Source organism: Papilio xuthus, unplaced genomic scaffold, assembly GCF_000836235.2.
Source record: "Papilio xuthus unplaced genomic scaffold, Pxut_1.1 DF827756.1, whole genome shotgun sequence".
NCBI lineage: Eukaryota > Metazoa > Arthropoda > Insecta > Lepidoptera > Papilionidae > Papilio > Papilio xuthus.
Window position 1 is genome coordinate 5266856 of NW_013530893.1, and position 14509 is coordinate 5281364.

The 14509-nt window shown below is 38.4% G+C and overlaps 5 protein-coding genes across 7 annotated transcripts in view; 2 read left to right on the forward strand and 3 right to left on the reverse strand.

The window, feature by feature from the left end:
* Positions 1-3345, reverse strand: part of LOC106116110 (uncharacterized) — a 9134-nt gene extending 5789 nt beyond the window's left edge. The window contains exons 1-7 of the mRNA XM_013309850.1: positions 2939-3345; positions 2248-2417; positions 1833-1992; positions 1198-1257; positions 799-1119; positions 529-677; positions 1-328 (exon numbers count right to left, since the gene is read on the reverse strand). Coding sequence (XP_013165304.1) covers positions 1-328; positions 529-677; positions 799-1119; positions 1198-1257; positions 1833-1992; positions 2248-2415 — 1186 coding nt within the window. The 5' untranslated portion in view covers positions 2416-2417; positions 2939-3345. The remainder of the gene's footprint in view (positions 329-528; positions 678-798; positions 1120-1197; positions 1258-1832; positions 1993-2247; positions 2418-2938) is intronic.
* Positions 3346-3930: 585 nt separating this feature from the next.
* Positions 3931-6357, forward strand: LOC106116374 (uncharacterized). Of its 2 annotated transcripts, none has more exons than XM_013310185.1 (2): positions 3931-4204; positions 4464-6357. In XM_013310185.1, the coding sequence occupies exons 1-2, from the start codon at positions 4048-4050 to the stop codon at positions 5897-5899; spliced, it is 1593 nt and encodes a 530-aa protein (XP_013165639.1). In that variant the 5' UTR covers positions 3931-4047; the 3' UTR covers positions 5900-6357. The 2 variants fall into 2 exon arrangements, with proteins under 2 accessions (XP_013165639.1, XP_013165638.1); XM_013310184.1 differs by having other exon boundaries at positions 3933-4204; positions 4458-6357.
* Positions 5976-9098, reverse strand: LOC106116375 (nucleoplasmin-like protein). 2 transcript variants are annotated; one of them, NM_001311883.1, is given in 6 exon segments: positions 6022-6758; positions 7101-7148; positions 7388-7513; positions 7785-7910; positions 8204-8343; positions 8960-9033. In NM_001311883.1, coding segments are annotated over 6 exon segments (564 nt in total). In that variant the 5' UTR covers positions 8982-9033; the 3' UTR covers positions 6022-6656.
* Positions 9099-9513: 415 nt separating this feature from the next.
* LOC106116111 (uncharacterized) lies at positions 9514-11415 on the reverse strand. The gene is made up of 4 exons (XM_013309851.1): positions 10655-11415; positions 10480-10570; positions 10234-10386; positions 9514-9954 (listed from the first exon to the last, which is right to left on the reverse strand). The coding sequence occupies exons 1-4, from the start codon at positions 10915-10917 to the stop codon at positions 9514-9516; spliced, it is 948 nt and encodes a 315-aa protein (XP_013165305.1). The 5' UTR covers positions 10918-11415.
* Positions 11416-11429: 14 nt separating this feature from the next.
* The window catches only part of trbd (ubiquitin thioesterase trabid), a 4973-nt gene continuing 1893 nt past the window's right edge, over positions 11430-14509 (forward strand). The window contains exons 1-10 of the mRNA XM_013310197.1: positions 11430-11722; positions 12033-12335; positions 12628-12711; positions 13154-13250; positions 13420-13514; positions 13609-13717; positions 13788-13898; positions 13969-14116; positions 14203-14288; positions 14387-14498. Of these exons, the coding sequence (XP_013165651.1) occupies positions 12195-12335; positions 12628-12711; positions 13154-13250; positions 13420-13514; positions 13609-13717; positions 13788-13898; positions 13969-14116; positions 14203-14288; positions 14387-14498 (983 nt within the window). The 5' untranslated portion in view covers positions 11430-11722; positions 12033-12194. The remainder of the gene's footprint in view (positions 11723-12032; positions 12336-12627; positions 12712-13153; positions 13251-13419; positions 13515-13608; positions 13718-13787; positions 13899-13968; positions 14117-14202; positions 14289-14386; positions 14499-14509) is intronic.

Sequence of the window (14509 nt, forward strand, 5' to 3'; positions counted from 1 at the left end):
GGTGGGAGGTGCGGTGGGAGGTGCGAGGGGAGGTGCGGGGGCAGTCGGGGGAGCTGTCGGAGTAGCGCAGGGAGAGGTGGTCGGCGGCGCGCTGGCCGGTCTCGCTGGCGGTGGACAAGTCCATGGAGTCCTCGAGGTTGCTCAAATCAAATTTAATGGATTCAATTTTTCTTGCGCTCCTGTCGGCGGAGGAATTCTTGAGCGCTGATTTTCTTGGATTCGGCTGCGGCGGAGAACGAAGCGACGTATCCGGCACCGAGTACGTAGAGATGTCGCTTCTCCTCAAAACTATCCGTGGCGTCGAGTTTCTTATCTCAGCTGTAGGTACCTGGAATATAGTTCAGACTTATCTCATTAACAAAGTTATTTCCCGAAAGTAACATTTCCTATTATTGTAAGTTTCGTACATTAAATTATGATAATTATCATTTTTAATTAACAGTTCTAGATAAACTTGAACCAAAAAGTAAAATGATACTGATAGATGAAGATTGAATTGATGAATAGATATGTATTTATTGTGAGCACCTGCGCAGAGGTGTTGTTGTTGGAGGAGGAGGGCTGGCGGCGCGCCGGTGTCGCCCCGGGCCTCTTCATCACCGAGCTCGCCTTGGAATTCGCCCGCTTTTTGGGCGTGTGCCCGGTCATCAACATTATGGCCGCCTGCTTGGTGTGATCTGTTTACATAAAATTGACAAATATTTACTGTTAAATGATAAATTTCTTTGGTAAAACAGCTGTAATAGCAGTAATTGAGCATAGAATGTTTGTGTTGCGATAGTGAGTGCGGGCGCTGACCGACGGTGAGCGGGGCCTGTATCTTGGTGACGCGTGCGGGCGGCGTGCGGTGCGCGCTGCGGGCGCGGCGCAGCACGGCCAGGCGCAGCGGCGTGCTCCTCCTGTCCGAGCGCGCCCTGCGCTGCGCCGGCGCCTGCTTCCTGCCGCTCGACTTCCTCGACTCGATCCACATCGACGCCTTCGTCGTGTTCTGGAGATTCATTTGAGGACTCCTCGGCGGTCTGGATCTTGCCGTCGCTTCTTCAGATCTGTTGGATGAGCTGGTGTCCCGCTCGCCTCTTGACGTGCCGCGACGTCTGACGTCGGTGACCACGGAAACCACTGAGGATGACAGTTTGTACATCAATACATTTGTGGTGAGGAAGGTGCGGGAGGAGGTAGCGTGGGGAGGTGACTCACCGATGTTGCTGGCGGCGTCGCGGCGCTGCGGCTGCACCACCGCCACCTGGCGCGCGCTCGCTGCAACACAACATTACATACCATTGTAATTAACTTATTACCACATACACCATATTTGCAATGTCCAACATATTGCGCTCCTTTTTTTCAACATATTTTTCTCTCAAGTACATTCGAATAAAGTGTGGTAAAAACTTCTCTACATCAATCTCTTTTGTCCGATTTTCTTACGGTAATATTTAGCAAAAGATGTACATGGCCATTGACGGACTACTAGCAATATAACGAGCGATTTCAAGTATATGGTGTGATCTAGCAAAGTAAGGAGATATCGTTGTGTACCTGGAGTGGAGTGCCTGTGCGGGGAGCGCGGCGCGGACGCGGGCGGGCCCAGCGAGCGCCGCGCCGCAGCACGCGCGCGCACGCCGCTCATGCGCGCCATCACTGCACATGCACGTCCCACACACACACACACACACACACCACATCAACATCTATTTTTGTACCAAACTATTTTAAATGTTTGCTCACTGCCCACCCTGTTAACCATCCAATCCCCTTTCATTTAATTACAAATTCAACTACTATGAAAATAGCAATTGGGAATAATTTATAGTGTTATATATGCAACAGACCTGGTGTGAGTGAAGTGTGTCTAGTGGTGACGGGGCGCGAGTACCGCCAGCGCAACTCGCGGCCGCCCACACACAGCACGTCGCCGTCAGCAAGTGGGGCCACGCTCACGGCCTCACCATTCACCAGTGTCTCCCCGCCGCCCACATTGTGCACCACTGTCTGCAATCACATTGTTCTGCTACTCAGTACTACATTCTCAACCGCTGTGCCAACTATGCACTTCTTCACAAGTCTTTAGCCTGTCACCTCACAACCTGTGCCGTAATGAACTAATTAAAAAAGATTTAAATAAAGGACCACTTACACACTCACATAACATTGACAATACCACTTGTTTCTTCATATCTTTTTACGATCATAAATAGTTACTTAACAAAATAGAATCTCAAATAAGTTCTTAAAAATGTCTGTAACCTGCAGATCATGTACAACAACTGTGGCGTGGTGTGACTCCACTGTGGGCAGCATGAAGCGGATGTCGCATGTCGAGCTGCTGCCGAGTGTGGCCAGGCCGGTGGGCAGCGCGTACTGCTTCACCTCACGCCCCGCACGGTCCAGCACGGCCAGATGGCCCCCGGACATGCCTGCTTACACACAAACTACATTTTAATGGAGTCTTTGTTGATACAAAGGGAGAAAGAATCAAATATACTAACTATTTTAACAACACAATATGAGACTAATATCCACAATGTAGAAGTATCTGTTGTCAAAATATTTTCATTGGCTACGTTACTACTAAGTACCTTGTTTACGTGTTTAGTAACCTATCACTTTTCATTATAGTACAATTTTATGTAATCTAATATACAAGCCATTAAAAATATTTAACTTCTTATAAATAGCTTAAGTTTAAAACGATGCATATTTAATTCTCCCCATTAAATACTTGTAAAAATGTAAAGTGACTGATGACTGTTTCCCGCCATAATACATTTGACAGTTGTGAACACAAAAACTAAGAGATAAATAACGTTTTAATACATGTTTTTACAAAACAGAGTTTGCTCAAATACAAGGCAAATCAAGCATTGAAAATCTGTAAGCGTATAAATCATTTACATAACGAAAAAATATATCCACCGGCGCGTCATTCGAAACTTACCGTTTTTACAACGTGTTTTAAACCAAAAAAATAATCAAAACATGGTTAATTAACATCCGAAGATTTTATTCAACGTTTTATACGCTATGTTTTAAACACTTAAACGATGAAATATTGATAACTTGATTGTATAGCGACTGAACAAAACAACAATGGCGTCTTTCGTAATTCTTCTGATTTTTTCAGTTTTTTTTCCTGGCACTCTTCTTTTTGCGTTGTTCGGCGCTCCGTTCACAAATAAAGTACAACCAGAGACTTTTTTTTAATTTTATGACCTGGTAACATAGACCTTTACGTCATATCTTTTCGAAAAAAGTTCATCACTTTGGATTCACTTCACTTAAATTAGTAGCTAAATTTTTTTGTATTGTATTTTTTAAAAAATTATAAATGGGTTTATAAGATGTTGGGTCTTGTAGTAAAATGTTAATGTAAGTAACAACCAGAGACGATGAAAACGGCATACCAAAGAGTGGGGGAGACTAATGTGAAATTATTATTATTTGTCATTTCTCTTGGCTTTTTCTTTCATAAAATAAAGTTTAATAAAATTGGAAAGTACTTAATTAAATCATTTTTTTACAAAAACAATGTCCTATTAGGATTATCAACAAATTGTAACATAAATAAGCACAACTTCCCGCTGTCAGAACTTATTGAAATTTGGCATGAAGTATTGTATTACAGCACAAAATCCAAACCTAAAGGGTACTTCCAGTCTACCTAGATTCTTCAAATTTGGCGTGAAGCAATGTATACACATAATGGGAAAATTCCAAACATAGTAAATTTTTAGTTTTATTACATAATAAAAACTCTTTTATAATTTTCAAGTCAAGTGGTCACAACTATATCGTGGTTGGGATCTGTCGGATCTCCCCTATATCCAGTACACCAAAGAGTATATAAAATACATGCAGTACATTTATATATATGTACATTACATTATATACTCTTTGCAGTACACCATAGAACTCCTGTCTCTATGGACATTACATGTTTTTATATTTTTATGCTGTGCTGGCCAGGCCAGAGACGCAAAGACGTTTTGAAATTGTGTTTTGAAAACACGACCATGACTGAACAACAGACAACAGCTATGTCTGTCAATGTCAACAAAGCGAGTTTATAAGAACGAACAAAATAGAAAAAGTAACGAAATGGAAGTTACACATTCACACAATCAAAGTTATTGGTTTGTGCTGAGAGAAGATCAAAGCAATGTTATTTTCAGTAGCAATAATTTTGCTATACAAAATCCTCAAAGTAAGTACATACATTTAAATGATTAAGGAAAACTGATAATTATTGATTTGGTTTATCAGAAAATCAAATAGCCTAATGCGTTGTTTGTTATTGTACTTGGAATTGTTTTAATACATTTAACTAAAAACCTCACTCCTCTCCTTATCCCTGTTACGACATATCACTAAAATTGATAACAATACAAAATGTACTATTTCTCATTCTATAAGTAATAGATATTTACATAAATTTGTATGATATTTATCATATCAAGTTTCAGACCAAGACTCTAGGAATCCTATAGAGACCCTTGACAACAGGCAGTACATACAAATAAATGAAGCCCCTTTACCCATATCTGATGAAGCTTTAGAGCATTGTAAAAAAGAAGAACTAGATACATTAAAAGAGGAAACATTTTGGGACAAGAACAAAATAAAATTATTGCTCACACTCTGCCTTGACCAAAGGTACAAAAATTCAAACAAAGATAAAGTTTTATGGGATGAAATTGCTGTCAATGTTGGAACTTCTCCTGGAGAATGTGATAAGAAATTTAGGAATCTTAGAAGAACATACATTAGATTACTTAAAAAGAAAAGATTAGGTAAAGATATTAAATGGATTCATTATAACATTTGTGAAGAAGTATTCAAAGATTGTAAATCTTTGTCAACTTCATTACTGGAGACTTGGGAAGATAACAAAATAAGGAGGATGCTCAACTTGTATATAGAAAATATTAATAAATTTCGAAACCCTGATTGCTTGCAAAAGGATGTTTGGAGAGAAATTGCTCAACAGTTAAATACAACAGAATATAATTGCTACCATAAGTTTAAAAATTTAAAAAGAACTTATTTCAATTGGTTGGAGAGGACTAGAGACACTGGCAAATTAATAAAATGGCCCTACCGCAACTATTTTGAAAGAATATTTTACAACTACAACCCTAATGTGGGCCCTTGGGATAGAAATAAAATACAAAAGCTTATTGCGGCATATGGTCAAATAGCTCATAAATTTGTAAACCCAAGAATGCAAAAAAAAGAACTTTGGAAAGAAATATCAAACATAGTTGGAGAGAATCCAAGTAATTGTGATAGAAAATTCAGAAATTTGAAACAAACATATATAAGATTAAAAATGAGAGCAGAATCAGGTAGATCAATAACAAAGTGGTATTACTATAAGGATTTTGAATCAATTTTTGAGAACACCAATTACAACAGTAATGATGGAATTCCAAGACTTTTCTACAAAAACCAGGATGGTGACTACGTCCATCAATTGCTTACTTTCTACTTAAACAATAAGGAAAAGTTTAGAGACCCCTTAATGAAAAAGAAAAATCTTTGGAAACAAATAGGACCCAGTCTGGGACTCTCCACAGAAGAGTGTGATAAAAAATTCAGAAACTTAAAACAAACTTACATTAGACTAGCAGAGAAAAAAAGAGTAACTGGTAAATGTAACCAATGGCCATATTATACTTACTTTGAACAAATTTATGATCAACCAAAAATAAACAGGGAATGCAATCACAGATGCACCATTGACAATGTTACACTAACAGAAATAAAAAGTGCTGTTAGAAATATTAACCAAAATGAAGGAAAAGATAAGTTTGAGAAGTTGGTCCAAGTCATTGAAGAATCCAACACTATTCAGAGGGAGAGGAACAATATTCTTCATGCAATGCTTCACAGGCATTGACATGTCTTTCTCTCTCTCAAAGTGACTTGTAATGAATTCTTCAATAAATTCATATTAGGTAAATAAAAGGCAAATAGAATTGTTTAAAAATGGTTTTATTAATACCGTTCTTACATTTTTATATGTACAGTTTTCATTCTGAAATGTGTCGCAATTTGAATAATGTCTCCGGCAACTAGTTGACAATGACTTAATGTACACTGATTATGCTTACCTCTTAACTTAAAAATACATCTGTGTGAATAAAGGCTTATCATAAATTTCACGTCAATAACACTATACCACAGTTAGGAATGAAATTTAGTACTGAAAAATAGTGAAGTAATCACACTTGACCACCAGCAACCGCACAGGATTATTTTGTGGGTGCTGGTGTCAAATTGAGGTTGCTACATTTTGCATCACTTGCAATTTTTAAGACAAGTGGAGCTCAAACTGTGCAGCAGTCATACATTGAACATAACACTAACACACACACAAACACGCGCGCGCGCACACCCTCACTGGCTCAGGCACACAGAGTTGATATAATGCTAACCTAGTCTGAATTACCACACTATATTGTTACAACTAAAATGCCTCTGCTGCCGCTCAGTCATCACCACACATTTCATTTGACATTGTTTTTTATTAACTGAATGTGAAACTGACTTTAGTAAATTGTAATAGGTAAGTTTACCTAAAATACTTATCAGTCTCCAACAGAATTGGTCTAAGTAAAGGTGTGTCATGAGCGGTGCTCAGGCATAGAGGCGGTTCACTTCTTGGCATTCTTCTTGGGCGACGTAGCCTTGCCTTTGGCGTTGTTGGACATTTTCGATTTTTTACCCTTGGGCTCGCCTTCGTCATCATCTTCATCCTGTCAAAATATTTTGTACAAATTGTAAAGAGGCACTTACTTCTTACAATGTATCAAATAACATAACAGCTAAGCTATCAGAAGGTAAAGGGGTACTGAATGAGTACAGAAAACCAACAGCCAATTATATTGAGTGGTCATCACTCTGCACATTCTGCAGCAATTAGCACTTTTGTTCGGGCCCAGTTTCACCAAATAATAATGGCAACACAAATAACTTGACTTTTATCACAAGCTGATGATGCCACTATATTTTGCAGAATTGGGCCTTTGCCCTTTTCCCTCTGGTGAGCATGTAAGGAACCCATATATAATTTGATATTAGTTGAAGGTTTTCAGTACCTCATTCGCCTTGCGCTTGCCAGCTCCTTTCCTTTTATTTTCATCTTCCTGTAAATTTAGTACTCTACTAAATCACCGATACCAAAAATATCTTAGTAAGTAAAAATGTTTGCTAACTACAAATACATGAGCTAGATTTTTAAACAAATAACATCAGGGTAATGTCATGCATCACTGAAATCTGACCTTTTGGTATTGTAAACATGTTATGGTCATGTAAATATATATTATGGATACAGTTTGTGACTCTTAAATAATGGTCACTAAAAAACTGAGGGTACACAAACCTTAAATTGGGAATCGTCTCCTTCCTCCTCATCCAACATTTCCTCTTCCATCTCTTCCATGTCTTCAAATTCCTCTACAAGGGCACCCAGTAAATGTTGGCCAATTAGATGGACTGGCCCAGAACCCTGTATATGAAGAATTTTGTGATGTAGATATAAAAGTTTCCAATTTGTAAATTATTTATGAAAAATAAGGAAGTCAGACAAATGCCTCGAATCAATCATTATCAGGCAGTGTAAAGTCAAAACGACTTTACACACCCGTCAAATACAAATGGTTTGTTTTATCATCATATAAAATTAGGAAATCACATATATATTTATATAAGAGTTATGGAAAAAACATAGCAATAAGTGCACAATTAAAACTATTATTTATGGTACAAAGAAAATTCACCTGAGTGAGAGTGAAAGTAACTGGTGCATCAGGAAATTCAATATCTAAGCGTGCATGCCTCGTCTCACCCACTTTCAGTATAGCTACAGGAATTTTGATAGAGTCCTGAAGGCACATGGTTTCAACCTGGAATCAAATTACATTATTATATATTGTTAATTTTTAAAAACTTTTACTCTACCTCCAAAATTTGTGTTATACTTAAATTTTAGACTGTTTTTTTGTGTTCACAGTAGACCTTAACATTTAGATACTTTCAAGAAGTTAAAAAAGCCAAGCTAAATTGAATCTTAAAGAAATTAACCTCAAATATCCACATCACATGCTTTATTACTCAGAGAATAAATACATGTATCTTGACCCGACATTTTCGGTTACATAAAATAAGTACTTCAAATTGTTCCCAACATACACAGTACCTGTACAACATTGAGTTCATCAGGTTTGGCATCAGGCCCCAGCAGCGCTTGGCGGATTAATAGCTTATTGCTGCGTGGATACTCGGCTTTCGCTTCCGGATCCCATGTCTCTGATTGATGTGACGACGATAGGGTTACACCTATAAATCAAAGTAAATAATATTTAACTAAAGTGTGACCTTTAATTATAACCTAAATCTTTTTAGAGTTGTATTGACTACTTCCTCTTCGACAAATAGACTTAATAATCTCGTATGCATATTTCCACGAAACAAACTAAAACGCTTCGCCAGAGACGCTTGGACGCCATACTTTCAAATTGCCCGCCTTGACAGTACTAGTTCTCATGCGAATCACACGCTTGTTAGTGCGCATATCGTGATAAACCCTACATAGTAGTGGGTACCATAAGTGACCTTTTTATACTTAAAAGCTAGAAACGCCATTGCAATGAATGATAACAAATACTTGCCCAATATCATTTCAACTTAAAAATGGCGGCAATTTAATAAACACACAGTGAGCCATAGGATATTATCAAATATATGTGAATTTTATATTTTCAGTTACATATTACAATCATTACCACTGGAAATAATATCAACTACAATTAAATATCGAATTTTAAAATGGCGAAGTAGCCGGGTGTCAAAAGGGATACGCCAAAGTAAAGGCGGCTAAACTTACAAAGTACTAGGTTTCCACCATAAATAATACTTCGATTATTAAAAGAATTTAATAAAGAATAAAACTCACCATAAAAGTACTCGTCCGACATGGTGATTTCACTAATTTATTGAGATTTTGCGACACGTTCTCATGCGTTGCCGGCACACACAAATCTGGGACCAGTGTTGCCCGTTTTGGAAAGGCGCAAAGAGTATTTGGCAGGTGGACACAGAGTAATTTGGTATCACATTAAGTCACAGAATGATTATTCTGGACAGGCTACAAGAGGTGGTTTCTTTGTGCCTATTTCATCTTCGCCATATTAGTGTTGTTAGGAACGGTTATTAGAATTTGAACGGATAATAAAAGATAAATTAACTATCAGAAAAATGACCGCCGCTTTTAAGTCGGAAAAGATGTCATTTCCAAGAATCGATGTGTTCGTATCTATAGAGGTCTGAGGATTGGCTTAAAAAATGTATTCCATTTAAAAAAACTTATGCATTATTTTTATTACCGTAGTTTTTTCCTAATATTTAAAAACAACATAAAACTTGTATTTTTACTTGTAGTTAACACTAAGGCAAAAGGATATTTAAGAATACAAAGGGAAAAGAGTAAAAAATCAGTTTATTATAAATCTATTTAAAATAAGCCAAATTGCTGTCAGACTTTGATTTACAAATTTCTTTACGAAAGTGTGGCGATAGACTATTATGCAAACTTTTAAAGTTTGTTAAACCTCCATGACGTCTGATAAAATAGGTAGCATTCGTCGACAAAGAACGCCGGAGCTGTGGTGTTTTGGTTATGAGGACATTTTTATCTTTATCCTCAAAAATATTATTTTTTTGGAATTTTATATTCGATACGCTTAAACCTCTTCTTGAAGAAATTTCGTTTTCATGCGTCATTTGTATTTTCAGTTGTGTATTTTCGTAATGGAGCCTGGTATTAATTTGCAATAGTTTAATAAATTTTTTACCAGGCTTTGATATGTGAGACATTTTTAATAAACGATTGAGCAGAGCGTCTAATACTTCTCTATTTTCTTCTAATATGGACACAATATTGTCACACATCTGAAAAAATATTTTAATTTCAATGTGGAGACGTGCATAAAGCTTATTGTCGAATGTTGAACAATGGGCCGCCACCACCAGAAAACAATGGAATACAGGCTATCAATCACTTAGCTCAGCGAATCAGGGGACATTTATAAATTTGTCAGACATCCCAAAAAGTAAGGGAGGTGATTCCTAGAATGTATCTATTATTGTACCGAAAGATAAATTCGGTGAGTGAAGTTGCTTACAATTAGTCTTTGATAATAATTCCGGCGTCTAATAAACTAAAAATACCTTTTTACTTTGCTTCTGTAATTTAATAAATCTTTTCTGCAACGACATTTTGCTTGATTTCACCTTCAAATATTTGGTACATATGTTGTAAATTATGCGATCTTTTTCTTGGATTTCCTCTTCTAATGAAGAAAATATTCTTTCTCCTTCACACTTGATAAAGGAAAAATATAACAAAAATTGTTTATTATATATTACATATATTACAAAATGTGCTTATGCACTCAAAGCATTCTATTAACTTACTCGAGTTTCAAAGATTGTGTTTGTCTCACGTCTTATAGATAACCTTTTAATGTCTTGTACCAAATATTCCTTCTCCTTAAAATGTATATCCCTAAGAAGAAAAACGCATGCAGTTAAAGGTATAAAATATAATGATTAACTTGGCTAACGCGTCAGTCGCTGAAACCGAATTTACCTCTCGTCTGTCAACTGCTGATACAGATTTCGATTTGTCCTTTGTGCGCACTTTAGTTCTTCGTATATTTTTTCTTTCTCTCGGGTTAAAATCGCTATCGCAGTGTCCCTCTTCTCCAAAGATTTTTTTAAAGTTTCATTGTTATGTTGAAGAGTTTCAATTATGTTTTCAAGTTTTATTATTTCTTCCGATTGATAAATACTTTTGCTAGAGGAAGACGAAGATCTGAGAGAGCTTTTCGATATATTATGACTGAAATTCATTCAAAAAACATACAATAGCCGTCAATTTCCAAAAGCGAAACATTGGTTTCGTAGACATATTTTAACTGTCACTTCTTCCATCAAAGTTCAAATCTCTGTATAGTGCGACCAACTGATCTGAATAGAAGTTAGGGGTAAGCTTTACAAAAGGATAAGTTATAATATCACATTATATGTCTATAGAGGTCAGTGCCTGCTTACAGAAAATTTGATGAGACCAAAAAACACCGAGAAATGAGTTAAATTTTCAAAGGATATCTTTCAGTTCTCGATGATAGTTGTTCATTCTAATTACGTCCCCATTTAAACTCTTTAAATTGCTTCCTATTGTAATTAGAAAAGGTGATGAAATCGTAGAAATTACCTCCCCATTTTAACTCTTTTTGTTGATTTTTAGTCAGAAACGGAACATGGCCAACATGGAATCATTTCAAAAATTATGATTGGCCGATTGTTTTTGCAATCTATTTTCATTGGCTCACATTTCACAAACAGAGCACACATCCTGGCACAACCAATCGTATTTAGTTGACATTATATAAAATTTTTATATCAGTATTAAAAAAAAATCTCGAGGAAAGATTTACCAACCTCCGTTTGGATTGACATAGAGTTGACACAAATTTATTTGTCAAAATACCATATAAACATTATTTCTTTTACGTTTCAGTCATCAATTCTCATTTTATTTCCTCGTTTTTCTGTGAATAATAATACCTTGCAGCCAAAAATCTAACTAAAGCTTGTAACTTGAAAAAGGATCTTCATACTGTGCTCTATTTCCGTAACCATTGGATCATCGCGAGTGAGTGAATTGTATGCTTGGTTTCTTGTTCTTGACCTTAGTTTTGCTAACGACACCTCGATGCAATTATAAGTTGTGTAACGACGCCACAAGTAAATGCCAAATCTCACTTCGACGGTTAATTGTTCGACAATAATACATTTTGATGTCCAGCATGATATTCTGTCAAAAAACCTAATAAGAAATTTTCATATAAGAATCTTTACTCCCGCTATTTGTAATAAACGAAAGTAACTGTAAGTAAAGAAATGTGTTAAATATTTCGACGTTCGCTTTAAGCGTTTATTAATTGAAAATGTCGTTTTTTTAGCTGAAAACTGTTTGAACGCCCATAACTAAGTGCTCTTATACCCCAAGTTGACCACTTTTACAAACAATAATAAGGAGGTTATGTTACAATGCCTGCCTCATAGTTGTTAACATAGAACTTAGTTGCAAGGAGACGGGTACATATGATTTTATTGATGGTACAATGAGCGAGGAGGCACATAATGATAGCAGCAAGAATACTGCATCGGTTGCCGAGTCGCAGGAGTCAGGTGGGCAGGGAGCGGAGAGTATCCCTGCACAGCTGGATGCCTCCACCAATGTCTCACATGCGCAGCTTGGCCAGGTAAAACATCATAAAGTGTTAAGATTGCAGACAATTATTACACCTCAGATTTTATGTTAAAAATAATAATATGGCCAAGAAATTTATTTTAAAATTAAAAAGTAATGCTTCTTAGTAAGGAATAAATATATTGAAGTTGTCATCCCCTTCCTTCATTGCTGACCCCCATCTAACACAAGTAATTACTATTCTTTAATAAATAAAGTCTGGTGAGGAAAAAGATCTAGAGTTGGTTGAGTGCATTCAGTATGGGATGTTAAACAACTGTTTAGCCAACTGGCTGCATTTGCAGATGACGGCAAGCTCGGTGCCACATTCGGAGGGCAAGTGGATGTGCGAGATGTGTACTTATGAGAACTTCCCACTTTCCAGGAAGGTAATGTTACAATACAAATGTAGACAATTAAAAGATATTTTGAATATTGAACAATATTTAAAACATTCCTCTCATTATGTCAAAGAGATGATATAGGAGAAAGTATTGCTAATTTAGATAGAAATTTTGCATTCAAAACATTTTGTGATAAGTAGATCAATATAGGTGCAGTTGTTAAGATCGGACATGAACATAAAATATGTGTGAAGCAACCAAACTGTGATTGACCATGATTGAGTAGGCTCTGACTCCTTCCGCGGGGACATATTATGAGGTGACAATGAGGTCAATATAGTCATTTTATCATTTGTGGAAATCCCCACAGATGATATTGTACTAGTGAATAAACATGTAGATATGTCCTAAACATATTATACAGGTTAAATAAGCCCCTACCCTTGTTAGCTATAGAGAGTTGTACAGCATTTTTGTGTGTGTGCAGTGCACAATGTGCCGCACACCCAAGCCTTCGCTGGGGGAGGACATCTTTAAGCTGCAGCAGGATGGTGCCAGTGCATTACCCTCACAACAAGTCTGTGGTCAGTTACATTGTCTCTTATATTATTTATATTGTCATACATAATTCAAGAAATGCATGAAACATTGACGATGATCTGGAGTTGTCTTTATTTAGGGTTAAGAGCATCATTTGGATGCAGTGATAATCATTCTGTTATTTGTAAGAAAAAAAGATTGTCTGGGCAACAGGGGCGGAGGCGGTAGCGGAACGCTTGAAGCCGCTGAGAATATCATCTCCGCAAGGCCAGGCCAGCGCCTCCTCCGTCAACAAGTGGGCTTGTTCGGTAAGTCTGATGCTAGAAATTATAATGTTTCCTTATGAGTGTATTTGTGTTTTAAATTATAGATATTTTGTAAATCATATTTTTATTCAATCAGACATGTACATACGAGAACTGGCCGCGCGCGCTCAAGTGCGCCATGTGCGGCGCCGCGTCCGCACCGCACCACGCGCACCACCCGCACCACACCAACCAACAGAATGACGGTCAGTATCGGCCATCGATCAGTACATTTATGTGATACTTGAACCTGTTAGAACCCATTGAGTGTTGCAGGCGGTACGGAGGTGTGCAACAACAGCCAGAGTGGCGCGCACGAGACGGACGCCGCCCGCCGCAGCAAGCGCAGGAATAACCCCGACTGGCTGTGGCTGCAGGCCTGTCTCGGTGCGTACTGCACGCTGCACGCTGCACGCTGCAAGCTGCAGGCGACACGAGTGCAGTATTGTGTGTGCAGGCGTGGTGGAGGGCGAGGCGCGCTGCGTGGAGGCGTACCTGGCGAGCGGCGGGTCCCCGGCGCGAGCGCTCACGCCGCCAGAGGTGCAGCTGCTCAACCGCGCCTCCGCATTCGACGCCGGACACACGCTCGTGCACCTCGCCATCAGGTACCCGCCGCCGCCCCCACTCTGCGCCCCCACCCTGCGCCCCCACCCTTCACCCCCACACACACTCACGCGTCACATGCCGGCAGGTTTCAGAGGCAGGACATCCTGTCCACGTTGCTGTCGCGCATCTCCGGCGGCGGGCCCGGCCTCAAGCGCTCGCCCTCGTACATAGGTGAGCTATGAACACATCACTACCTCTACTCTATCTTAAACATTCTCTTTGTAACATGTACATTGTGTATTCTAACTGTTTGTTGTCGCGAGTCGCAGCGCCCGACCTGGCGGCGGCCATCCGGCGGCACATGGCGGGCTGCTTGCGCACCAAGAAGGGCAACTTCCCCTGCAGATATATCAACGAGTTCTGCACCTTCACCCTCCCCGCAGGTAACCTCT